This window comes from Carassius auratus, chromosome 2, assembly GCF_003368295.1.
Source record: "Carassius auratus strain Wakin chromosome 2, ASM336829v1, whole genome shotgun sequence".
In the NCBI taxonomy this organism is placed as follows: domain Eukaryota; kingdom Metazoa; phylum Chordata; class Actinopteri; order Cypriniformes; family Cyprinidae; genus Carassius; species Carassius auratus.
Genome location: NC_039244.1, coordinates 26642976 through 26670549, shown reverse-complemented (window position 1 = coordinate 26670549; position 27574 = coordinate 26642976). Strand labels below are relative to the sequence as shown.

Sequence of the window (27574 nt, the reverse complement as noted above, 5' to 3'; positions counted from 1 at the left end):
TGATTTGGGCAATCTCAGACTTTACATGTCTTTGCCCTGATAAAGTCCTTGACTGAACTGGCAGGGTGTTTTGGGTCATTGTCCTGATCCAATATGAAGTGCTTTCTAATGAGTTTGGTGGCATTGTCTTGAATATTGGTGGCCAAGATGATTTTGTACCCTTTCAAATTCATTCTGCTACTGCCATCATACATTAAGTCATCATTAAAATGAAGAGGTCCTGTTCTGGAGACAGCCATGCAAGCCCATGCCCTGACACAACCTCCACCAAGCTTTACAGATGAGCTTGTATGCTTAGGATAATTTGCAGTTCCCTTTTTTTTCTCTCCACACTTTTGCTTTCCAATCACTTAGATAAAGGTTAATGTTTGTCTCATGGTCCATCAACTCTACTGGCTCATATTTGTGAAGAATCTTGCCTTTCTATTTTTGGTGCTGATCAGAGGTTTGCTTCTTGCTGTGTAGCTTCTGTGTCAAATTCTCCTGTGGACTGTAGATTGACAGAGCATCACCTCAGCTTTCTGGAGGTTGTTTTTTAGGGTTCATTTTCACAGCTTTTAGGATTTGTCTGTCATCAACTACTGTTATTTTTCTCAGCGATCAGGTCGTCGTTGGTTGCTGATGTCGCCGGTAGTTTCCAAACTCTTGATTTCTCTATGCCCTTTATTTTCCTATAGTTCCAATTGACTTCCTCTTTTCTTTTAGCATCCAAATTACTTGACTTTTCTTTCAGAGTCAGCTTCATCCTGGTTTGTGTGTGTCATCATCGCATGCAAGACTTAGAATGCAAAAGCAATTAATATAAAGTACAAGACACATTCCCTGCTTTTAATATCTGAAGAACTGATGCAACAGGGCACAGCTGAACACTTAGAAAGACCTGTTAGGCAACTGTTCCAATACGTAAGCCCACTTCAGATAAAACTAAATAAATAATAATAAAAACAGTTTATTGTTAAAAAATGGTTTATTGTTTGAAATGCAAGAATTTGTGACAATACAATAGGCTGGTCCCCAGTATATAACATCTCTTTTCACAACAAAAAAACACCGTAAGACTCACTATACATATTAAACGTTACAATACATTTCACGTAGCTTCATTATCACTCCTACATGGAAGTGCCAGGCTAACCAGTAGCAGTATTTCATGTTTCACAGGCTAGTCTAGTGTGTGTTTTTAGTGTTGCTTGGAGAAGTATTCTTTGCTCTGCTGGATGTCAGGCTTAATAGTGTCTTTTCCGGGCTTCCATCCGGCTGGACAAACTAGGGAAAATTAGCAACAACAAAAGATTTTTAATATTAGTGTTGTCAAAATTATTTCTCTCTATTGCTTTGATATAACATGGAACATACTGTTCTGTATGAAAGGAACAACAAATAAAAATCTAGAAGCACCGCCAGTTCAAAGATGAGAAAATCTGGATGGAGTACCTTCTCCATGTTTGTCAGTGAACTGGAAGGCCTGCACCAAGCGCAGGGTTTCATCGATGGAGCGTCCCACTGGAAGATCATTGATGGTTATCTGCCTCAGAATGCCTTTGGCATCAATGATGAAAAGTCCTCTAAGTTTGGAAAGAAAAAAGAAGAAGTAAATAGTAAAATAAAAGAGAGACCTGAATTGTTTTATTTTAATCTTTTTGACCATACAACATACTAGAAAAAAAAAAAAATATGTATATATGTATATATGTATATATATATATATATATATATATATATATATATATATATATATATATATATATATACATATATATATATATATATATTAAGAAAGAGGTCTCTTATGCTCAAAAAGGCTGTGTTTATTTGGTCAAAACATTACAGTAATAACTAATATTGTAAAATAATAGTTTTAATATATTTTAAAACGTAATTTATTCCTGTGATCGAATTTTTTTTTTTTATTATTGTCACTGCTAAAAACAGCTGTGCTGCTTAACATTTTAGGGAGTTCAAAATAACAGCATGTATACTAACTCCTTTTTTTTTTTGTCTAGTAAATTTTGATAATATTCTTTTGAATTTAGATAGTCCCTTCATACCTGTATGCAATACCCTCATCCTCCTTAAGAACACCATAGTCTTGAGATATGGAGCGGAGGGAATCTGCCACCAGTGGGACATTCATAGGACCTAAACCACCTTGTTTCCGAGGTGTGTTTATCCTGTAATGATCACACAGATAAAACATTGTCATTCATTAGTAAGTTCATTAATATTGAGTAACTCCGTCTGTAGCCCATGAATAATCAATATCAAGAGTAGAGTATAACAGGTAACAGTATGGGGTTTCTTATAATGAGGAATCACATCATCGGTGTGAGACAGGTTAATTATCATTAACTAAATCTAAAAACCTAGATTTAGTTAATGATAAAACTGTTTTTTCTTCATCTTTATCGCTCACCAGGCCAGATGACAGAAGTGGGAATCAACAGAAGCACCAATGACCTCACAGTTGATCTTCCTGAACTCCTCGACTGCGTCACTGAAGGCGATGATCTCAGTGGGACACACGAAGGTGAAATCCAATGGATAGAAGAATAACACCACATACTTCCCTAGAAACAATAGAGACATATTTGCCTGAAGTGCACAGGGTGTAGACAATGTTACACAATGTGTACTATCCTGTTTTTAGACAGTCTATGGTTTTATCGTTAATAAAAATGTGTGTGATCCAAAGTCACACCCTTGAGTTACTTGACAATACTTACTTGCACAGTTCTTTTTTTTTTTTTTTTTTTTACACAAATAGCAAATGCATAATATTTACAGATAGATGTGACATTTTCTTCACATATTACATTCTGCTTGTGCATTGACAGCTCTTCTTCACTTCATTAATGTTTAGGTTATACCTTTGTAGTCAGACAAACTGAGATCTTTAAACTGTCCATCCGGCATCACAGCTTTGGCAGTGAAGTCTGGAGCAGGCTTGCCAATATGTGCTCTCCCAGCTGCCATTTTCTGCTAGGGTCAAGAGACAATAATAAAAAACTAAAAAACAAATAGAAGAAAAAACAAATAAACAAAACGTTCATACCAAATTTCAGAAGTAAAAAAAAATAAATAAAAAAAAATAAATAAAAATAAAATCACTTTACAGAGCATATGCCAAATTTTTTGATCCATGATTAACAGCTTGATATAGACAAGGAAAGAGTAGAATATTCCAGTTCCTCCTCTGGAAGGACCTTATGTCGTTATTTCGTTATGTCTAGATTTCCTTCACTTGCAACACACAGATACTTAGTATAATAGTAAAGTTATTATTATAAAGTTTGTTTATATGAACATAAAAAAAAAAATTATAGTAGGCTAATAATGTCATTATGTAATTTAAAAATTATAGCACTCAGATATGCTTGCACATCAGAATCATTGAGAAAAATGAAATTAGTTTAACTTCAAAGCACTTTCCTACGCAAGTTACGTGCATTAAAAAGTTTACAAGGCAACAATTCACAATGCATCAATAATTCAAAGTTATGTAAATACGCATCATAAATGTAGCTAACGTTATATATCATATTACATAAAACGAAACTCTCCCTCCAAAGACAGTCACGAGATTACATGGAAATTTCCATGATCTACAAAAGCATGAAAAACGTGTCCGGTTACTTCCCATGATTCGCATTTTCAGAGGGAAGAAAAGACAAGTTTTAACAGAGTACTGCTTACCTTCCAAGTGTTTCTACAACCCGAGTGTGTGTCAATGAACGAGTGTGAACTCCCGCTTGTGGTCGATGTTTAAATAGGTCCTGCTCAAATATCGCGATACTCCGCGTGATCCACTGACTCGAGAAGTCCATGCTCCGTGGGATGACTAAATTACAGAGATCTGTCTATGGCAGGATGACTTTGCACATTTTTCTGTGCCTTGTAGGAAAATCTGACGGGTCGGATAAAGTGTCAGGACACCGGACACATGCGAAGATGTGCTGTTTACAAAATCATTGTGAAACTATTTAGAAAAAAATACAGGTTTACAGCAAACATACCCCTACAAAGTTAACTAAAAAAACAGACCATGTAGGATAGGGGTTATCATGTTATAATGAATGCTTTCGTCTATGTTAGTTATGACACAGGACAAGTTGTGAACTGACACTAAGAGATTCATGTGTATGTTTTATAATTAATACAACTTTTTAAAAATTGTGTAACCTACACATTTGTGTTACAATTAGAAACTAACAGAAAAAAACAAAACCTTTATTTCTGTCTGAAGACAAACGTCTTAAATAAATCTTCTTCCTTGACTACATCTAATCAACCATTAGTTTCATGTCATGGGGCTTCTGCCATGTGACTTATGTGTATTTGTCAAAAAAAAAAAAAAAAAAAAAAAAAAGTCAGAGGTTTTGTCACTCTTAATTCGTTTCGATTTTCCTAACTCAGACCCTCACTGACCTCAGAGTTCATAGATTATTATAATCTTTCTGCTTAACAAATTCACTGAATTCCTATGTCATAAGATAAATGCAATGAGTGTGCTTTTCCTTGTTAAGGAGGAAACACAGTTCGTGGAATTTTCCCTGCTGCCTTCAGACTGATGCTTTATCATTCCTCTAGGGTTACAAGAGCAGCAACGTTTATTCTTATTTCATATTCATTTCCTCTTCTCTGTTATTTGCAGTGGTTCCTGAAAGTCAAACTTTGCACTCATCCAAACATGCATAAATCTTTGTAAAATAAACAATAGCTTGGCATTCCCAACACTTCCTCTACATTTACAGCTTTTGTTCTTTTGTTTTTTAAGCAGCAAGCTGTCATTTACAGACTTCATCTGTTTCGTCTCTTATCTTCACCTCCCCCTCTCTTTCTGTGTCCCGTCTCTCAACCTGTTGCCATGGGCGCCAAATGAAGGGTCTGATAAGAGGCGCCTGGACACAAAGAGATCATATTAAAAACACAGCTGTGGGCATCAGATCAAATAATGCCTTAAACATGTTTTAAAAGAAAGTGGTTTTAACCATAAAATATGGGCATAATCAGCATAATCAGCATATTTCTATGAAAGTATAACCGTTTATTGCTTTGTGTCACATTCTCAGGTTTAAGTGAACATGTACCCTATAACAAACAACATCCATAACCCAGGTTTTGTAAACGTCAAAGTGGGTTCAGTATGCTAAATCATAAAGGGAATGTTTTAGCAGGATTACATATCTAAACAGGTCTACTGCATTTAAATATGAATTTTTGTTTGTTTGTAGTAGTGCTGATAAGATAACCAAGATATTGAAATTAAATCATGTTACGTGATTCTTGCAGTTGATAAAACACAAATCTGATTCAAAACACACTTTAATTTATGCAAAACTGTCATCTATATTTTTGTTTCACTTTACTGGGACATCCGATTATAAGTTATTGTTTTTCATACAGCCATAGATGTTCAGCCGTGAGTGTGGCTCGTTTAACAAGGAGAGAAAGAGGGTGGAAATAATGAAACCAGTTTAATTGGAGTGCACATTATATTATCCCCAATTTATTTATGAATCTGTAAAATTACTGATGGCCATGCACAAATAAACTTGACTGAAAGCCATTATTTATTTATTTAGGATGCTATTGATGTCTGTTGCATGTAGCCCAGCAGTTGACAAAAAAGAGTACTTATTACAGATATAATATACTTTGAAAGAATATTAAGTGTGAATTGAATGTAATGTTTAACACTTAATTGCATGTTATTTGTAATTATTTGAAAATGTATTATAGTTAAAATGTATATTAGATTGAATGTTTTCTTTGGCATACTTAAGTGGGACTAAAGAACGTTTATATGTAATTTCATAATTATATTGTTTATTTATTTTAAAAAGTGTAGCGTTGAATGCACTGACATGCATTTATAGTAAACTAAAATATATTGTAATTTCTAGTAAAACTTGTATGTCATGTATTTAAATACTTTTAGAATTACACATTTGTAACAATGAAGTTGCAATCTAGTAATGTAGAATAACACACTCAGTTCAAATTATAATCAACTATGCTTTTAGTCAACACATCAAAATAAGTGCACTTTAAAAACAGCAAAAGATTTAAACATGATTCAAAATGTACTTTAGGGGGAACATTTAATTTGACATTAAATAGTTCACTTTTTAAAAATGTACTTAGGTTTGTTAAGAAACATTATTTTGAAATAATACTGACTGATACTAGACTAGCAGAAGTACTGTTAACTAGGGATTATTCTACAGCAACTGAACTGTAAAAAGAAAATCTGTAAATTTTATGGTAAAAAAAGAGAGAAGGGTATAACTGCAGCCTGGAGATCTCCAAATAGGGGCGGGAACTCCAAAACGGGGTGGGAACTCCAAAATAGGGCGTGGCTACCTCTCATTGACAGACAGGCACATGATACTCATGCAAAAATTTTCCCCCAATCCACTTCAGTGCAAACTCCTCCACACAGCTCATTCTGAAATTTTTATTGGTTGTGTCAGTTAAAGTGTTTCTTACTACACTATGCAACAAAAATGCTTACCCCTAAACTTACCCCACACCTTTCCTTAACCAGTGAAATTGACTGAATGGAGGGATTGGCGCTGAATAGCGTGGTTACAGTTCAGGAGATAAACAGTTAATAAGATTATGCGATATGAGACTCACCGCTCAATGGCACTTTTTTAGTTACACTCAGCATCACTATCCCCTCCTAGCCTGCAAATTTGATGCCCCAAGACGGCCTTGTTGCTTGGAATAAAACGATAGAGTAAAATCTTTCCCCTCCGCTGGGACGGCTCCTGAGGGATTCCCGCTTACATAATGAAGCAGAGGTTCAGACTTGATTCCAAACACCACTGGCCATAAGCTTTGGGCTCATTTATTTATATAGCTTATTTTATTTTAGATCAACTAGAAATGTTTAATTTTTAAAGTTTTATTTTGAACTGTAAGTCGGTTAAAATTGGCTGAAGCCACAGCCAATGGTGAAAGTCTTTGTGACAAAGGACCCCACCCCATTTTGGAGGTTCTGCCCACTTATGGTTCGCGCCCCATTTTGGAGATCTCCGGCCTGCAGTTATACCCACTTGTTTTGCCAGAAACCTGGTTGCCAGAATTCTACTGTAAAAAAATACAGTAACAACGTTTTAGGTTTTACGGTTTAACCTTAAATTTACAGTTAAATACCATAATTTAATGAACTGATGTAATGATAATATACCAACCTATTGAAGTACTGAAATCTGTTTTGTACTTTGTAATACACTTATAACCACCAAAAGGAGGTGGTGATGAGAAAATCATGTGATTAACCAAAGCCCATCACAAGCTTTTAAGTAATAAGATAAAGATACATAGATGGTGCTCAGTGTCATTCACACACTAAACACCCTCATGGTGAGACTCATTAAACTGAAATATGCAATAAACATTAATTTAACAACGTTATATTTTATAACATACAACCCTAATGAACATAACAGATAATAAAAAAAAGAAACATGGTTATTTCAGAGAAAAGACATTCTGGGAATGTCAGTATACTGTATATCCCTGTACATTTTACAGGATATTATTGTTAACCATTTAAAAGGTTTGTACTATAGCATTTTCACAGTTTTTTATCATTAAAATCACAGTCATTTTTTTTTTTTTTTTTTTACAGTACTTTGACAACACTTGTCTTGAAGATGCCCTGCTGTCAGCCCCTGCTGTTTTTCCCTCATGCAATTTCGTTATGAATATGCAGTCTAATTTACACAATTGGATCACTACATAGGCAGGCCTAGACTTATTTACATATCCCTCATATGCTAAGTGTGTGGCTGCACTAGCAGGACAGTAATCAGATAAAGCAACGGTCTAATTTAGTCAGTCTGTGTAATGAGTGCAACTAATGCTGTGAAGTACACGGCAACATATGCCTGGCTTTGAGATATTCATGTTTATCATGATTAAGCTAAATCTGTTAGACACAAGATTTTTAATCACAATCAGGCTCATGATAATCTGAATTCCTTTTCACAATGATCAACACAATTATCTTTTGCATAACCTTATGAAAAAAGGTACACTTTTACTTATAACTTAAAATAATATACTCAAATATGAACTCAATATAATGTTTTGGACACTTAATTACATATTATTTGTAATGAAATTAAAATGTATTATAGTTTAAATGATAACACTTTACAGTAAGGTTCATTATTAGTAAACTACATTAGTTAACAAGAACTAAAAATGAACTATACTTCTATTTAATTAATCTTCATTAATGTTAATTTCAGAATTTATTAATGCATTATTGAAATTACAAGCTAACCTGAACAAACAATGACTCACTATATTTTTATTTACATTAACAAGAATTAATAAATACTGTACTGTATTTTTCATTCATGTTAGTTAATGTTAACAACTGACATCTTATTGTAAACTTTAAGCATTTAAATGTATATTAAATGCAGTTAGTACTTATTAAGTTGCAATTTAATATATTTCAAAATGTATTAATTGAAAATATGATACTGAATAACACAATACAGTGAGATTATAATCAAGGACATTTAGGATGAAAATAAGTGTATTTTTAAAAGCGTTTGTATTATAAAACATTATTAAAACATGGTTTAAAATATGTAAAAGAGTAGTTTACCCAAGAATGAAAATTCTGTCATCATTTACTCACCCTGAAGTTGTCCCCAATTAATAATTTGTTCTGTTGAACACAGAAGATATTTTGAAGAATGTTGGTAAGCACATAGTTTCTTGTCCCCGTTGTCTTCCATAGTGTGGAAAAAAATCCTATGGAAGTCATTGAGGACCAGATGTGGTTAATTATTTTATGTTTAACAGAAGAGAGAAACTCTTAAAGGGATAGCTCACCCAAAAATCAAAATTATGTCATTAATAACTTACCCTCATGTTGTTCCAAACTCGTAAGACCTCAGTTTATCTTCCGAACACAGTTTAAGATATTTTAGATTTAGTCCGAGAGCTCTCAGTCCCTCCATTGAAGCTGTGTGTACGGTAAACTGTCCATGTCCAGAAAGGTAAGAAAAACATCATCAAAGTAGTCCATGTGGGTCCGTTAGAATTTCTTGAAGCATCGAAAATACATTTTGGTCCAAAAATAGCAAAAACTACGACTTTATTCAGCATTGTCTTCTCTTCCGTGTCTGTTGTAAGACAGTTAAAAACAAAGCAGTTTGTGATATCTGGTTCACGAACGAATCATTCGATGTAACCGGATCTTTTTGAACGAGTTCACCAAATCGAACTGAATCATTTGAAACGGTTCGCATCTCCAATACGCATTAATCCACAAATGACTTAAGCTGTTAACTTTTTTAATGTGGCTGACACTCCCTCTGAGTTAAAATAAACCAATATCCCAGAATAATTTATTTACTCAAACAGTACACTGACTGAACTGCTGTGAAGAGAGAACTGAAGATGAACACCGAGCCAAACCAGATAATGAACAACAGACTGACTCATTCACGAGTCAAGAACCGTTTCTGTCAGACGCGTCCGATTCGTGAACCGAGGAGCTGATGATACTGAGCATGTGTGATTCAGCGTGAAGCAGACTGACACACAGGGCGTCTGAACCGAACTGATTCTTTTGGTGATTGATTCTGAACTGATTCTGTGCTAGTGTTATGAGCGCGGGTAAACCGAAGGCTTGAATCAAGGGCAATAATTACGTCGAGCGCAAAACCAGTGAACCGTTTTCTTCAACCGGTTTATTGAATTGAACAGTCCAAAAGAACTACTGATGATTCGAAACTGATGCAACCGGTTCTTGACTCGTGAACGAATCATTATCTCTCTCGGCTCGGTGTTCATCTTCAGTTCTCTCTTCACATCAGTTCAGTCATTCTACTGTTTGAGTAAATGAATTACTCTGAGATATTGGTTTATTTTAACTCAGAGGGAGTGTCAGCCACATTAAAAAAGTTAACAGCTTAAGTCATTTGTGGATTAATGCGTATTGGAGATGCGAACCGTTTCAAATGATTCAGTTCGATTTGGTGAACTGGTACAAAAAGGTCCGGTTGCATCGAATGATTCGTTCGCGATCCGGATATCACAAACTGCTTTGTTTTGAACCCTCTCACAACAGACCCGGAAGAGAAGACATCAGTGAATAAAGTAGTCGTTTTTGCTATTTTTTTGGACCAAAATGTATTTTCGATGCTTCAAAAAATTACTAACTAAGTAAAGTACTAACTGACCCTCTGATGTCACATGGACTACTTTGATGATGTTTTTCTTACCTTTCTGGACATGGACAGTCTACTGTACACACTGTTTCAATGAAGCGACAGAAAGCTCTGGGACTAAATCTAAAATATCTTAAACTGTGCTCCGAAGATGAACGGAGGTCTCACGGGTTTGGAACGACATGAGTTATTAATTACATAATTTAGATTTTTGGGTGAACTGACCCTATAAGCCTACAGTTCTGGAACTACTTAAATGATGACAGAATTGACATTTTTGGGTGATTTATTTTTTTTGTTTGACATTACACCTGCCTAACACCTGCAATAAACCATATTTGCACCATATGAGTAGATATATATTCAAAATAATGAGGAGCATAAATTATATCAAATTATGGCATAACTAAAACATAACTAAAAGTAAACCAGTTAAAAAAAAGTAAAATGATATTCAGTGATTTGCAATAAACTTTCAGAGCTAAACTACATCATCCTTGTGTCGTCTTAAACACATGGTGCGAGATGCTGAAAAAAAGCAAGATGATATAAATACTTCAGTATGCATGTTTATGTCATGTGTTTAAATACATTTTGAAAACATTTTGTAATGATGAAGGCTTTTCATTTATTTGTGTTAGGCCTTACAGGATGTAAATTAAGCTGATGTTAGCCAGGTTTCCACATAAAGTGAGAGAGGCCTTTGATCTTTGACCTATAGTAACATGTTTCTAAGGGAAAATGTCATTCCTCTCCACTTTCCCTGCACAGTCTCAGTGTGAAATGTTTTGTTTCCATTGCGTCTGTTCACATATAACGTACGTGTTAAATACCCTGCATAGTCTTTCAGGTCATCCTGGACGTGTTCCACTGCAGTTCTATGCTGTCTCCTTTGTCATCAAGTCCTTCTTTGGCCCATGACTTGATATTAAATTCTGTTTGCACTACAGCAGATGATAAGCAACCATAGAACAGATTTCATAACCCAGAGCAAAAACCAATATTAGATTCTAGTGTAATCTCCCAGTATCTCAGTATCATATGATGCTATTTAAATGTTCTCTTTCTCTTTGAAGTGTTACAAGCTCTTGGTGCATAATGAAGATCTGTAAAGTTACAAAGACTAAAGCCTCAAATCCAAAGAGATATTCTTTATAAAAAGTTACGGCTCGTGCACACCCTCCTAAAATGGCTCATTCAAACACGCCCCACATTTCTACGTAACTATGTGAAAATATCTGTGTAATGCCGCCCAAATGTTGACGCAAAGAAAGAAGGTCTGGTTTCAGTAACACAGTTAGTTTTGAAGCAGTCATGTCAGGGAGATGCTGTGTGTTTCTAGGAGAAAAGCAAAAGCACTTTATTTGGCCTTCTGAAAGATGCATTTAGGAATCTTTAAAAGTACTTACAACAGAACAGCAAAACATTTAATGGACCGCCGTTTCATGAATTTAGGAGAGGAGGTCATTCTGACTTTGCTACGACAATCTGGCGCTTCTGAATCATCATTATGTTTTGTTATTAGTTTAAGTATTTGCTATTGAATGTTCAAATGAGTTTAGTGCATTGTGTGTGTGTGTGTGTGTGTGTGTGAGAGAGAGAGAGAGAGAGAGAGAGAGAGAGAGATGGTCACACAGTGGAGTCAGCTGTCTTAACCATCTGTGGCTTGCTGTGTACTGCAAACTCATAAGAGCTTCATCACTGAATCTGTCACGTGACTCTGTTCCTCCTTGGTCATGAACTGATGGTAAAACTAAGGACATTATTAAATGTCTTTACATTTATTTTGAAAGATGAAGCTGGCGATTATGGAAAGGGGTGTTACATTTCAGACGAGTGCTTGCAGTGTTCGGCCAATCACAATGCACTGGGTCAGCTGGCCAATCAGAGCAGATTGTGCTTGTCAGAAGGAGGGACTTTGTAGAAAACGGCGTGTTTGAGAGAGGCGGGGCATAGAGGACCTACAATAAATGTACAGTATTTGAAATATAATGTGTTTTTTGAACACTGAAGCATTTCAACATTCTGTTACACCAAATACACAAAATAATGCTCTTTGAAAAAGCATCTATGACCCCTTGAAAAGCAGGAAATGTGCTGTATCAGTTATAGCCATTCCTTCTGCATTCTGAGTCATGCATTTGATGACCACACACACAAACCAGGAAGAAGACGAGGGGACCTCTGAGAAAAAACAAGCAAATTGGATGTAAATAAATAAATAAATAAAAAGATGAACTCAATTAGAGCTTTATCAAAACCAATGGGCATGGAGAAACAACAACCTGGTCGGCTGAGAAAAACAGCAGTCGCTGATGAGAGACAAATCATAAAAGCTGTGAAAAGAACCCTAAAATAAGTGTCTAATCACCAACAACCTCCAGAAAGCTGGAGTGATGGTCTGACAATCTACTGTCCGCAGCTGACGAAAAGAGGCTACACAGCAAGACGCAAACCTCTGACCAGCACCAAAAATAGAAAGGCAAGATTAGGGTTTGCAAATAAGCACAAAGGTGAGCCAGTAGAATTTTGGAACAGTTTTATGGACACTAAGTGATGGGAAAGCAAAAGTGTGGAGAAAATAAGGAACTTCAAATGATCCTAAGCATACAAACTCGTCAGTGAAACGTAGTGGAGGTATAGTGTCATGGCGTGGGCATGCATGACTGCCTCTAGAACAGTCTTTATCAACTTTATTAACGATTTATTGAATGATGGTGATAGCAGAATGAATGCAGAAGTGAACAAAAACATCTGGGCTAAAAAAATTCAAGAAAATGCCACAAAACTCATCAGAACGTGCTTCATATTGCAACTGGACAGTGACCCAAAACACCCTGCTATAGCTCAGTCAAGGAGTTTCTCAGGAGAAGACATGGAAGGTCTTAGATTGCCAGTCAGATTTAAATCCTATTGAACATGAATTTCACCAGCTAAAGAGGAAACTAAAGACAGAAACTACCCAAACCAAGCAATAGTTGAAATCGGCTGTATTAAAGGCTGAGTAAAGCATTTCACTGGATGAAACCAAGAGTCTGGTGGTGTCTGTGGGAGGCAGACTCACTGCTGTGACTGCATAAAGGAGTGTATAAGGGATTTGCAACTAAACATTAGCTTTTATACTTTTACATTTGCTTTAAATTCAACTGTCCCAATGCTTATGCTAACATCCTTTTTATCTGTTACAACATGAATGAGTTGAAACAGCTAATAATAAAATGTGACATACTGCAGTTTTGCCTCAAATTCATATTTTTTATTATATTTGCAGATGTCTTTACTTCATACACTAATACACACATATACTGATAACCAACCCTCCCTTTCAAAGTGTTTTGCTCATGTTTCTTGCTTCCAAAATATGTGTGTGTGTGTGTGTGTGTGTGTGTGTGTGTGTGTATATATATATATATATATATATATATATATAAATCAATAAGTATATATATATATATATATATATATATATATATATATATATATATATATATATATATATATATATATATATATATATATATATATATATATATAATACATATATAAAGATCATATTTTAGGATAAACATCTTTATTGATTATTTTTTTCTTATTATTGTTATTATTCTTAATTGCATGCTTAATAATAATCCCAAATGGCCAATAGTGCCAGCATTAAACAAGACTCCTTTATTGAAATCAGCTTTTTTTGTTACACTTTAAGCTCAATAAATAATATCCAAATTAATTTTAATTCAGAACTTTAAACCCGGTTAAGTCATTGTATAATTTTTTTTTTGCATGTAATATATTTTAATATATCACATATGATCTTCCTAATCACACATTAGATGAAAATCAGTAATCTGTCCTGGTGGTTTCTGACTTCCTCTTTCAGGCTCGTCTGCTCTGCTCTGACCACAGCGCCCCGCTGCGCCTCTTCTGGCAGTGCGCGGAATTACACTCTTCTCCCTCGAGTCACAGCTGATTTGCTCGCCATCTTGGCGTGATCATAAACATTGCTGCCCTGTGCTCAATTATCGCACCATTATCTCCAAAAACCGAAAAATTGCCAGCACATTACCGAGACAGCCTCAATACTGTGTTGCAGCGAACTAACTTAGATGTTTAGGAAATCATTGCGCACGTAGATGAACATACAAGTCAGTATTATGTGGGTTTCCTGATCACTTGGTTAAGGTAAGATTATTCTCTTCGCTAACACGAGGTCTAAAGGTACTCCAAATGTATTAAACTCATACGAAACGTTGTTATCGTGTCATAATGTTGGATGATAAGCCTTCTGTTAGCTCAGTGCAGCTAAGTTAGCAAGCTGTCATGGCAACTGATAACATACGCGTCTTTAAAACCCTCTCTTCCCTTTATGATCATTGTAAAAATGAGCTCGAATTGCTTCTAAAACGTGTGCTTTTGGATTTCTAATCTTGTTTATGTGGTATCAAGCAGATAATACTCCGGTTAGAATTTCTTCATTATTATTTATTATTTATTTATTGAAAACCAGGTCAAAATACAGTTCGTGTGGTCATCAAAAGGTGATGAACTGATATATAATTAAGACAGTCGTTTTACTGTAGGGAAGAAATTTTAAGGAGATGTTTCAGCATATCACTGTATTGTGTTTGTTGGGTGGACATCTACTGACATCGGTCACTGGAGCAGCTAATTAGTAAATCATTGTGAGTATGGTGTTATTCAATTGTTTTTAGGGATGGGAGACCTAGAAGGACCCCCATCTGCAGACTGAAGGAGACAGTCTTGCTGTTGATTACAGTAGAAATGGACCTGGACTATGAAAGACGCCTGTTAAGGCAAATCAACCACCAGAACATCCCTGAGGGCCACCTGTCCAAGGTAAGCATAAAAAGATCTCTATTATAAAGACATACATTTATAATTTAGCCATATTTATAACCAGACTTCTAACCATAAACAGTAAACACATTCTTCTGTCAAGCAGGTCAGTGCAAGCAGTTCATTAGCATACAGTTTTGATCAGAATGATTAGATTAGCATTTATTAAATGTATTATATAATAACTAAAAATTGGATAAGGGATAAAAAAAAAAAAAAATCCTATTTATCTAGTTTGATCTAGTTCAAGTTGTTCCAAACCTGTATGACTTCACTCATTTTGTGGAGCACAAAAGAAGATGTTTTGAATAAGTAGTAAGTTAGTAACCAAACAGTTTCAGGTCCCACTGACGTCCACAGTATGGTCAGAAAAGTACTGTGGAAGTCAATGGGTTCCAAAACTGTTTGGTTACCAGCATTCTTCAAAATATCTTCTTTTGTGTTCCACAGAAGGAGAAAAGTCATAAAGTTAAACGATGGCCGAAGACTGTACCTTTAAAGAGGCAGAAATATAAACATTACACATAACGATCGCCTGTTTCCGCTGTGTGTTACTGTTCATGCAGTCAGGGTATGCAGCGTGCAGTCCGGTTACTGTTAAATCAGGAGACAGATTCATCCCCACACGTGCCGGCAGCAACTGGAGCATAAACTTCCACTATGCCAATGTGAGTTACCATTCATATGAAGTGTTTACACTCATCAGTAGTAAAGAAGAATAATAGATTAAAGCCAATTCATTAATGTCATTGCACCACTAACATTCTCTTGACATATGCATGTTTGTTTGCAGGAGAACTGTTGGTCACCCAATCAGAATCAGCGGGCGAAGGATGCTAGTACAGACACAGGGAAAGGTGAAGTCTTTCGGCATCTTCTTGTACATGCCCTCGATTTTTACAGTGAACTGATATACAGTATATACAAACTAGAGCTGTCAAACGATTAATCATAGTTAATCGCATATAAAATAAACGTTTTTGTTTACAAAACACATCTAAAATCACATCTAAAATAAAAGTTTTTGGATATAGGTGTATAAATTTAAGAAAAATATGTTTTGTGTGTATATATATATTCATATATATATATATATATATATATATTCATATACATGTATGTGTTTTTATATATTCATAATAAATATACACAATACACAGACATATTATGTAAACAACAAAACTATTTTGGATGCAATTAATCATGATTCTTAAATATATTCATGCATATGTGTATATTTATATATATATATATATATATATATATATATATATATATATATATATATATATATATATACACACAAAACATATTTTTCTTAAATTTATACACCCATATCCAAAAACTTTTATTTTAGATGTGATTAATTATGATTAATCGTTTGACAGCACTAGTACAAACATTACCATTCAAAAGTTTTGGGTTGGTAAGATTTTTTTGCGTGAAACTGTGATACTTTATTAATTTAGAATAGATATACGCTACCATTCCAAAGTTTTAGATTGGTTAGGTTTTTAAAGGGATTTTTTTTTTTTTTTTGAAAGCTTCTTCTCACTGTCATTTGTTTGATATAAAGTACAGCAAAAACAGTAATACTGTGAAATATATTTACAATTAAAAATAGCTTTTTTCTATTTTTTCTATTCAAATACAATGCTGATTTGCTGCTGAATAAACATATATTATTAATAGTATTATTATTATCAATAATGGAAACAATTTTGTACAATTTATTTTTAGGATTGTTTGATGAACAGAACTTCAAAAGAACCACATTTATCTGAAATAAAAAACTTTCTTAACATTATACACTTACCATTAATTTTTTTTTAATGGAAAGAATTAAAAGAAAAATACTGTATTTTTTTTATAATGTATTTTATTCAAAATGCTGTTTTTTTAAACTTCTCTATCTATCTATCTATCTATCTATCTATCTATCTATCTATCTATCTATCTATCTATCTATCTATCTAGATATAGGTAGATAATAGATTCAACGGTTTGCTGAATAAAAGTAGTTTTCTTTAAGTTGTTTTCATAAAAATAAATTAGTTAGCCATTTGGGTGTTTGCAAAAGGAATTAAATTAGTATTTCCTATTGGTACATTAAAGGAAAAGATATAAATATTAAAATAAAAAATCTAACAAAATCTGTTTTGCAGACGCTGTGGCGTATGCTGCTCTGCTAAGAAATGAGCTGTTGGGAGCAGGAATCGAAACCGTGCCTGATCCTCACATGGATGACCGTCGACACACCATCCTCATGCAGGACACACACAGCCTCTTCAGGGTGAGCCCACTCAACACACTGTAACGTTCACATGACAGATCATAAAAGCTCACTGGAGAAACTCTCGCTCTTTTTCTCACATTTTGTTATATTGTATTAGACTCCTGTTTCTCTTTGTGTCTCTCAGTACACCATCCACACAAAGAGAGTGCCTTTTGACAGTGAAATCTCCCCCTTCTCCCTCTCTCCTCTCAGTAACAAAAGGTATAGTTTATCTGTATTACTTCAAAATATAATTAATCATTTATACATTTTTTTGTGTGCACTGAAAAACATCTTTATTGTAAAACATGATGAATTTACTTTAGAAAATTTTCAAAATATGACAAATTTACTTGTTTTTGTTAATTAATTAAGCTTGTTTTTCTCACCGTTTTGGCAAATTGTTATTGGGGATAGATATATTTATAATAAAGAAGCCAAAAATACATAGCTCCGCACATGACAAGCGAAGGAAAATATATTGTGGCAACAAATTAAGAATTTGTTCACAGACTTTGTGAAGACGAGGGAACAAAGGAATCCGACATGGACATTTTTTAACTAAAAAAGGGAACTTATTAATAAAACGGAGCCTAAAATTAGTCACGAGAACAAATTCTTCATTTATGGCCTGTAATTATTTTTCTTTGATTAAAAAATACTAGGGATGTAACCGTGAGCCATTTGAAAATCGATTCATGTGATGATTCAAATTGGTTGAGATGCTGAACACATCGTGATTCAATTAGGGGTAGGAGTTGATAAGTGAACTTACTGTCTTTAGAAAAGTTTAGATGTAATTTTTCTTGCCTCTGTAATAATATAATGCACGTTGAAGTTCATAAGTGCAGCGCTGCTTTGTTTACAGCGGTAACCAAGGAAACGCTTTAAGCGCCACCTGCTGGCAGAGTGAATCTGCGTCTCATTCAGTTCGTCTGCCATTTCTGTTTCATGCAGATAATTTTATATTTAAGTCAAACCAATCTGTTTTTACTTAAATTTACTTAAATACTGAAATTAAACAATCTAATTTAGATTAAAGACCGCTCATGTTAAATGTATGCAAGATCTTTGTTTGAATCTTGATTAAAATGCAGTGGTTGCCTCTAATTTTAAATGGAAAAAGCCTTTTTTTTAATATGAAAATATTTATTTTATTTGTGTTATTTATTTGATTTGGGGCTTGTTTTAAAATATCAATTTAGTTTTGCAATTTACGTCTATATTATATTTAATTTGTCATTTAGTAGACGCTTTTATCCAATGCAACTTACAAATGAGGACAATAGAAGCAATCAAAACCAACAAACGAGCAGTGATATGCAAGTGCTGTATTAGTATATTATTTTAGTGTTACATTTCAATTTTACAAAGAAACGTGCAGCATTTTGTCCAAGCAATAATAAAATAAATAAAACAATACATTTCATTCATAATTTGTCTTAAATATAATTATGTAAAAAAAAAGAAAAAGAAATCGTGAAACCAAAATCGTGGATCAAATCGAATCGTTAATCTCTACATCCCTAAAATATACTGATTCTGATTTTATTTTTATTTTTTATGTTTCTGTTCATAGCACATAAAGGCAACATGACTTTTTTGTATATTATTAATTTTATCAAAATATTAGACACCCCTGTGAATATCTATATTTATTTTTATTTTAAATATTACATTTTAAATATTTAATTTAACAATTTTAAAATATATATTTTTTTAATTGTCTGTAGTCACAAACTTTTACGTTCACCCCGAAAGCCAGCACGCAAGATTTCCAAGATTCCATTCAAGGTTCTTGATGCCCCAGAGTTGCAGGATGACTTCTACCTCAACCTGGTACACTTCATTTACAAATATCTTTACAAATTTACAATTTTACAAATATTAAATAATTGATAGGGGTCTTGCATCACTCTGACGGTATGTTATTATTACTTTACTTTTGCTATATAATGATCAGCTGACTGTAAGGAATTTGTTGCCTGGTAGACAATTAATAAAGTTTATAATTATACAGTCATTGCTCATTATATAAAAATATAGAACTTATTTGACCAATCAGAATCAAGTATTTCAGAGAACCACGTAATGTATTGTAATTTGATTGTGAAAAGGTGGACTGGTCCGCTGGAAATCTCTTGAGTGTTGGTTTGGGGGCCTGTGTTTACCTGTGGAGTGCCTGTACCAGTCAGGTATGAGACAAACTAGAAGGACAAACAGCTACAAATTTGATCTTATGTGATTTTCAGTAATCAGCATTTCATTTTACACTTCCAAACTTGCACAGGTGACGCGATTGTGTGACTTATCAGTGGATGGTGACTCTGTTACATCAGTGTGTTGGAATGAGAGGGTCAGCACAAACCTTTTATATGTTATATAAAGATTTCTGACTTGTGATTGTATTTGTGATTGGTCAGGGTCATATTTTCTCCTTTGCTGTTCACTCAGGGAAGTTTGGTGGCTGTAGGGACCCATAAAGGATTTGTCCAGATTTGGGACGCAGTCGGAGGGAGGAAGCTGAACAGTTTGGAGGGACATTCAGCACGCGTAGGTTTGTGTCACACTTGAATCACTTAGTTGGGGATGCTTGAGTGATTGCACAGACTAGTGATGCGCTGGTCTGGGTTTTTTCCAACCTGCTGGTCCCGCTTTCATGAAATTATTTGGCCCGCCCCGCAAATAAAGTAAAATCTCTTGACCCGCCCCACGCTTCGGGGACATCACGAAGTTACGTTGCTACTTAGACCTTCGTATCGTAACCTTATCAATAATAAAGGCTATAGGTAATAGCACTATGATTGTTCGTTCGTGAACAAATCTTTTAGGTGAATGAATCGTTCTCGTTTACGTAATCCACTGACCATAGACTAAAAGACTCATTTCTCGTTCAATTAAGTTCCTCCCACAGCAGCGCGGCGCTATTAGCAGCGCATGCACAGCTCGTGAACAGCTCTGTGAACTTTTTCATCCTGTCAAAAAGAGTTACTCAAAATGTGACGGAGCATGTGATTTGTTGAATGTAAGGAACGAATACGATCTTCTCGTAGGTGAACGAGTTGAATGAACTGATACATAGCTCTTTCGTGATTTAAATGAATGAGAGTATACAGGGTCAGTCGGCCTAGAATGTAAATCTCGATGAGCAATCAGCAGATACAAGCACAGTTATTGGTGCACATATGCTTGTTTTCATATTTGGAATACAGAACAATAACTCCACGTTTAATCCCAGATAAAACCTCGTACTTTGTTAATCTGAACAATTTATTTAGACTATTTATTTAATGCGATCATGCACACACTTTAATAAAGCCAAATCAGTTTTTGTCACAAGTAAATACGATCGTTGACTTAAGACGTAACACATAAGACACTCTTTTTCGCCAACTGCTGGCGTATTTGTGTAATATGAAGAAATGGTCACTGAACGAATTAGTGAATGAATCATTTTGGTGAACAAACTGAAAATCAACGAATCTCTTGAAAGAATCTAAATTTAACCACTAAATTCCATAAAACATAAATGGATTTTTTTTTATTTATTTGTTTTTAGTGACGCGCCCCGCAATAAAGTTCCAATTTCTTAACTTGCCCCGACCCGACCCGCGGGTTATGAGACGACCCGCGCATCACTAGCACAGACACTAACTGGATGATGACATCACTGAATCATCAATGAAATGACTTTAGCTGAAAAATGACCTCTTGCATCATTGACAAACTATTTTCCTGTTTGACACTGCTTTGACAAACAGTACTTTTATAAAGCGCTATTCAAATACAGGTGACTTGACTTTGCTGACTTGACTTTGTTTTGAATAAGTAAACTAAGATCTTCATCAAGAAGAAATAATCTTTATATAACCTCAGGAGCCCTTGCGTGGAATGGAGAGCAGTTGTCGTCGGGGAGCCGGGACAGAGTGATTCTGCAGCGGGACGTGAGGACGCCTCCTCCTGTGGAGAGACGCCTCCAGGGCCACCGGCAGGAAGTGTGTGGCCTCAAGTGGTCACCTGACCACCAGCACCTCGCCTCTGGAGGGAACGATAATAAGGTTAGAGCATCATATAAACAAGATGGTCTGATTAGAAGAAGAATTGAACAAGCCCTTTCATGCAAGACTTAACTAAGTTGGCTGAGAATATGGTCCGTGTGTAGCTTTTTGTTTTCATAATAATGAATAAACAGGAATTGGAAAACAAGGAATGGTTGACCCAAAAATGAAAATTTACTTGGATGGCCTCAGGCCATCCAAGATGTAGATGAGTTTGTTTCTTCATCGGAACAGATTTGGAGAAATTTAGCATTACATCATTTGCTCACCTATGGATCCTCTGCAGTGAATGGGTGCCATCAGAATGAGTCCAAACAGCTGATAAAAACATCACAATAATCCACAAGTAATCCACACAACACCAGTCCATTTTTTTGTTATTGTAAACACTTTTATGTTTTACCAAATCCAATACCCGTTAACATTTCCCAAGTTTACCAATAGGAAAGCTCACTGAATAACTCAGAATAGTTCAGAGAGACACTCTGGATGGTGTAAACTGCCAAAATTTGGCTTGGATTTTTTATTTTTAAGTTTAGGTGTAGAAAATGCAGCTTGAATATTTGATTGAATATTTGAACTCAACTTCCCGCTGATTGGTCAACCAGATATCTATCCGTGCTGTCATCAGTTGTTCAGTTCCTTGCAACAGAATAATATAGTCATCTGCTGTTATAGTTGTACAGTTGATTTTTAAACTGTTTATTGCTACTCTATATTAAGTCATTTTTGTGTGTGTGTGTGTTTCTCTACTGTTTTTAGTTGCTGGTGTGGAACAGCTCCAGTCTGCTCCCCGTTCAGCAGTACAGCGATCACCTGGCTGCCGTGAAGGCCATTGCCTGGTCTCCTCACCAGCACGGCCTGCTGGCTTCTGGAGGAGGAACAGCTGACCGTTGCCTTCGCTTCTGGAACACTCTGACCGGACAGGCTTTACAGAGTACTGACACCGGCTCACAGGTCTGCAACCTGGCCTGGTCCAAACACGCCAACGAGCTGGTAAGACAAGCATCTATAATCACATCACATCAAATGCTTTTTCCCATACTGGTTTTCACCACTGATGTCCACTAGGTAAGCACACACGGCTACTCCCAGAACCAGATCCTGGTATGGAAATACCCATCCCTCACCCAGGTGGCCAAGCTCACAGGACATTCATACCGGGTGCTCTACTTGGTAAGTGTGCTTTTGGGTCTAAAAATAATGTAGAGATGCAGTTCATACATAAAATGACTTGACCACATTGTTATGATGAGCATATAAATAGTTTTTGAATTAAAATTAATTTTGATATTTGCGTAAGGCAACTGTCCTCATATCATAATGAAGAAAAAAAAAGACATTTAAAGAATGAAAATTTTGAAAAGATTACTTTATTAAGTAGTTTGGCATAAACTTACTGTATTTTTTTTTTTTTAAATCAATATTTTAACTAGGGCTGTCATTGTATTAAATTTTTTTTTATTTTATTAATCAAACCCTTTTTGTGTGATTAATCGTGATTAATCGCACACTTATCATGGAATATAGCATATACCATTTATCTTATTTAACACGTTTATTTTGTCATTATTTGATATATCTAGCAAAGTAAACCAAAATATTGAAGGGTGATTCTTACAAAACTGTTTTTTTTTTTTTTTCTTTTTCTGCTAGCTTATTTCTTAATTAAATTTAGATGTATTCATAAAAGGACACTTGGAGATGCCAAAAGGGCACCAAAGAACCAAATAGTATGAGAAATTCACATAATTGATTCATTTGTGCACACCAAAGCACACATTGAATAAATAAATGAAAAAAACTCTTCCGAATTCATAGTGTATAGTACAGTAGACAAGTCAAGATAACGAACAGAGCCAAAAAAAAAATCTAAACCAACTGCCTTGACTGACCTTAGGGCTGGGCAATATAGCTAAAAAAAATTAATCACGATATAATGTTAAATATAATATGATAAAATTAAAATATTTTAAAAATATTTAAAGTTAACCACTATATTTTTAAATTACCCAATTTATTTAGTCACACAGCTAATTTTGGTTTTTAACAGTCAAACACAAAATAAAATTGAAACAAAAAACTCATTTCTTATATTTTATTTACCAATTAAATAAGTGTTAAGGAAACATTTGGACTGGCTCCTGAGGCCACAGGAGGGCACAATAAGCAAAATAATGCACTTCATAATATTGTTTTCATTGCAATGAAATAAGGGCTGTCTATAAAAAAAAGTATAATGTCTAAGCTAATATTTATAAATCAAACGATTTTGTAAATTGCATGAACAATTTAATAACAAAACAGCATCATGTATTTATGCATAGCTTAATACAAATACCCAAAGCGCTGATCACATGATTTGCTTTTAAAAACATGAGATGCAGAGAAATGGAATAAAACCTCCACAAATTATCGAGACAAGTTTTCTAAAAGTTGAATCTCTTTTAACTTTATATGGCTTTCTGTTCATCTCTTGTGCAAGATGTGAGTGCAACAGTCATAGTTGTGCATCTCAAAAATACACTTGTAAGAGCCCGAAACAGGCATTGTGGACTGAGACCCTGCTCATCCTCTAAACTGGGAAAAGCTAGAAGGGTAATGATTTGTGCTTTGAATGGAGTGCAGAGTGCTTTAAGCACACCGCAGTGTCCTGGTTTGAGGACGACTCTACAGTTATTAGGCCCAAACTCAAGACGCAAAGCTCTGACCAACAGTGCTTGCTGATCACCCACCTACTTGACCGATGCTAAGCTAAAAGGAGGGTGGTCCTAAGTGAAGGGAGGGCCTTGTAGGGCTCTGAGGACTATAGATAAGTCCCAGGTCACCACAGTATGAGGACGAGGCGGATTCAGTCTCCGAGTTCCCCTCAGAAACTTAACAACAAGGTTGTTTTTGCCAACTAACTGGCCAGCCACGAGAGCATGACTCGCCATGAAGGCTAACACATCAACTTTGAGCATAGAAGGGGTGCGCCTCTTTTCCAGCAGGGGGGGAGGCATTCAAGCGAGCACTGGGCCAATCATGGGCCAGGGCAACTCGCTGCTCCGAGGAGTAAATTGAGCAGTGAAAGTTGTTTTCTAGGGCGAAGAGGTCCACCAAATTTGGCTAATGTTGCCATAAATGTGCAACCAGGTGAGACACAGGGCCCAAGACCTATCTAAAGTATCCAGATAGAAATTTGTTACCCATTCTCAGTGGGAAAGTGCCCGAGCAACATTGCTCAAAAAAAGTTGCCTGGCAAAATTGCTCAAAATGTTGCCCCATGTATCATCAGCCTGAAGGCAGCGTGACATGAGAGGCTACCACCATCATGTTGTCCAAACGTACCAGGACGTAGTGCGTAAGGCTGGCAGGAAGGACTTTAGGGCTAGAAAAACCCACTCTTGAGGCAGTTGATGCCTTTTACAAAGTTCCCCAACCTGAGTTGGAAGCATCTGTCATGACCACCTTTCATATGGAGGTCAGTCCCAACGGAGGGAAAGTGAAGCACATGGGACCTGCGGCGCATTAGATCACTCAAGCCTGGTCTCTCAGCCCTGTGACTTCACTATTTCTTCTGCTGAGGCAGCTGGAAGGGGAAAAACAAGAGAGCGGGAGTGGCGGGGCCACCTTCATTGAAGAAGGCGATCCGTGAGCAAAGCAGTGGAGACTCATGCTCTCGCAGTGAAAGCAGTCGGTCTCAGTGAGCACATTGTCAGCATGATGGGCATGGCCCAGGGGAGCGTTGCACTCAAACCTGAAGCTGTCAGCTAAATGGAATTATCGTTGCCAGCATTCTCCTCTGATCCACCTAAAAAGATGAGGGGCACAGATCCTCATGTGTAAAACACACTTGCGGATCAAAGTGCTGTGGAGGAGTGCTGCGGATCAAAGGGTGCCCTGCATGAGCCACATAAGCAGCGCGGCATTTGCAACAACACCCAAGGAAATTTGCTTTAGAAAATCTACTCTTTGTGATTTCCGGATATCTGCAAGAGAGAATGAGCTGAAGAGGAGGTCTTTCCGCTGCCAGGGGTTCTTCCACGGCAAGTAGCAAGCTTCGAGCTTCTTGCTTCAGAGTCCAGTGAAGTTGAAAATTTCTGACAGAATGGCACTCTTGACTTATACAGGTGTAGCAGTCGGCTCCACCTATTTTTGGCATGTTGGGGTACCATTGGTTCATGCAGCTACATGAACGTGATCAAATCAGGCATCAGTATTCAGAGTCGTTTACTCATGACGAGAGAGACTGTTTGAAAGGAAATAGTATGACAGTATGGATCCTTGTTTTCTCAAAATCACATGGCATGCCAAGTTTGATACAAGCTCCAAACCTCAAAGATTCAAAACAAAGGATTCATAAATGTTTAATTACAGCTTCATAAAACATTGCCCTCCATATGACCAATAAAAAGACAAAAATATTTAATATCTTTTGTCATTATGTACTTAGTTTTAAGTTTTATCAAAGTGAATAACACTGAACCAATTTCAATTGTATAATAATATATACAATAGGAAAGCTCACTGCATAGCTCATCAGTGTAAACTGCCATATATCCACAAGGCACGGTTGGCTCTGGATCTGATTTTCAATTAGGCACAAATGACCGGTGAAGACAAATAGTAATCAAATCTTCAATGTGTAATTTAATAATGTGATCTCATGCTAGTTCAGACACACATGAGAAGTGAGTGCTGATGAAGATGCTTCTGGTTGTGTACAGGCAGTGTCTCCAGATGGCGAGGCCATTGTAACGGGAGCAGGAGACGAGACGCTGAGGTTCTGGAACGTCTTCAGCAAAACACGCTGCACCAAGGTTTGGCTGAAGTCTTATATTTAAACTTGCAGCTTGTCCTGCATCTTAACCTGACCTGTTTCAAAAAGATTTGTCTTCTGCCTCCAGGAATCCAAATCAGTGTTGAACCTCTTCACCAGGATACGGTAGTTCACATCCGGAGAGTAATCTATCCAATCACATGAACGAATGAAAGCCTTGAACTCACTCTGTTCTGAGTCCTTGCATCAACTCTAGACCCTCCGACATTGGGACACCACAGCACTTCCTTCACTCTCTTTTTTACTCCGCAGATTTCTGTTTTACCCCGTAAAATGCCTTGTTGTTTGTGTTAAGATTCAGTCGGTTCTTTTTATTATTGTACATTGTGGGAAGTTTAAACAGATGTGCTATTGTATAAGTAGAAGTGTTAATAGAGAAATTAACCTGTATGACTTATATTATAATTATCATGACTTTTAGTCATGAGGTCAAAATGAAATGGCTTGTTATGAACATTTCAGTATTTTATATGTGTCTCTAAACAGATCATGATATCTGTGAGAAATAAATGCTCTTAACACTAACCCAGTCACTTTTTGTGACAATCAGACAAAATGATGTTTTTACTGTGTGTCTTGTACACTTCCCTTCAAAAGTTTGGGGTAAATTGTTTTTAAATAAATTAGTGGTTTAATTCATCAAGGATGCATTCAATTGATCAAATGTGACAGTAAAGATTTTATTATGTTACAACAGATTTCTATTTTTAAATGCTGTTCTTTCAAATTTCTTTTCATTATTACACAAAAATATGAAGCAGCACGAAAATAAGAAATTGATTATAATACTTGGGCCTCAAATCTGCATATTGATTATCTGCATTCTGTGACACTGAAGACTGGAGTAATGATAATGAAAGTTCAGCATTGCATCACAGGAATAAATTACAAAAAAAAGTTACAAGTAAATGTTTCTCGTTTTAAGGATGTTTTAATCGGTTCAATAGGAAATTATTATTATTATTATTATTTTTTTTTTTTTAATAAAATATATCCAGTATTTTATACCTACATAATCCTATTTAACATTTCCATATGAAGAAAATGTTTCCAAAACTGCTGGAATACACGTGTGATTTTACAAGATAATCGATCTGAATTTCTTTATTTTCAGGTTGGTGAGTTTGATATAAAATTTTATTGCACCACCAATTAAATTGCTTTTAGAAACAATATACTGTTTCCTGTTCCCCAAGAAACACAAAATAGTTGTGTTTCATTCCTTAATTTATCAGTATTTTGAACAAATAAGTGAATGATTCAATGGCTCACTAATAAAAACAGTTATTAACTTAATTCATTGCTGCATGGATCAGTGTTTTTAACAAATTAGCTGAGTGAATGATTCAGTGACTCACTC

The 27574-nt window shown here is 35.5% G+C and overlaps 2 protein-coding genes across 4 annotated transcripts; one reads left to right on the top strand and one right to left on the bottom strand.

Annotated features, from left to right (window-relative positions):
• Positions 1–948: 948 nt before the first annotated feature.
• LOC113038621 (peroxiredoxin-1) lies at positions 949–3835 on the bottom strand. 3 transcript variants are annotated; one of them, XM_026196207.1, is made up of 6 exons: positions 3694–3835; positions 2868–2976; positions 2414–2567; positions 2049–2171; positions 1435–1565; positions 949–1266 (listed from the first exon to the last, which is right to left on the bottom strand). In XM_026196207.1, exons 2-6 carry the CDS (start codon positions 2971–2973, stop codon positions 1181–1183), a joined length of 600 nt encoding a protein of 199 aa, XP_026051992.1. In that variant the 5' UTR covers positions 2974–2976; positions 3694–3835; the 3' UTR covers positions 949–1180. The 3 variants fall into 3 exon arrangements, with proteins under 3 accessions (XP_026051992.1, XP_026051985.1, XP_026051998.1); XM_026196200.1 differs by having other exon boundaries at positions 2868–2979; positions 3694–3829; XM_026196213.1 differs by having other exon boundaries at positions 2868–3006; positions 3694–3767.
• Positions 3836–14144: 10309 nt separating this feature from the next.
• LOC113038614 (fizzy-related protein homolog) lies at positions 14145–26748 on the top strand. Its single transcript, XM_026196185.1, has 15 exons — positions 14145–14384; positions 14915–15059; positions 15626–15727; positions 15853–15916; positions 17225–17352; positions 17480–17556; positions 19068–19173; positions 19452–19529; positions 19625–19690; positions 19789–19891; positions 21211–21392; positions 22155–22388; positions 22464–22568; positions 26102–26194; positions 26282–26748. The coding sequence occupies exons 2-15, from the start codon at positions 14985–14987 to the stop codon at positions 26321–26323; spliced, it is 1455 nt and encodes a 484-aa protein (XP_026051970.1). The 5' UTR covers positions 14145–14384; positions 14915–14984; the 3' UTR covers positions 26324–26748.
• Positions 26749–27574: the final 826 nt, after the last annotated feature.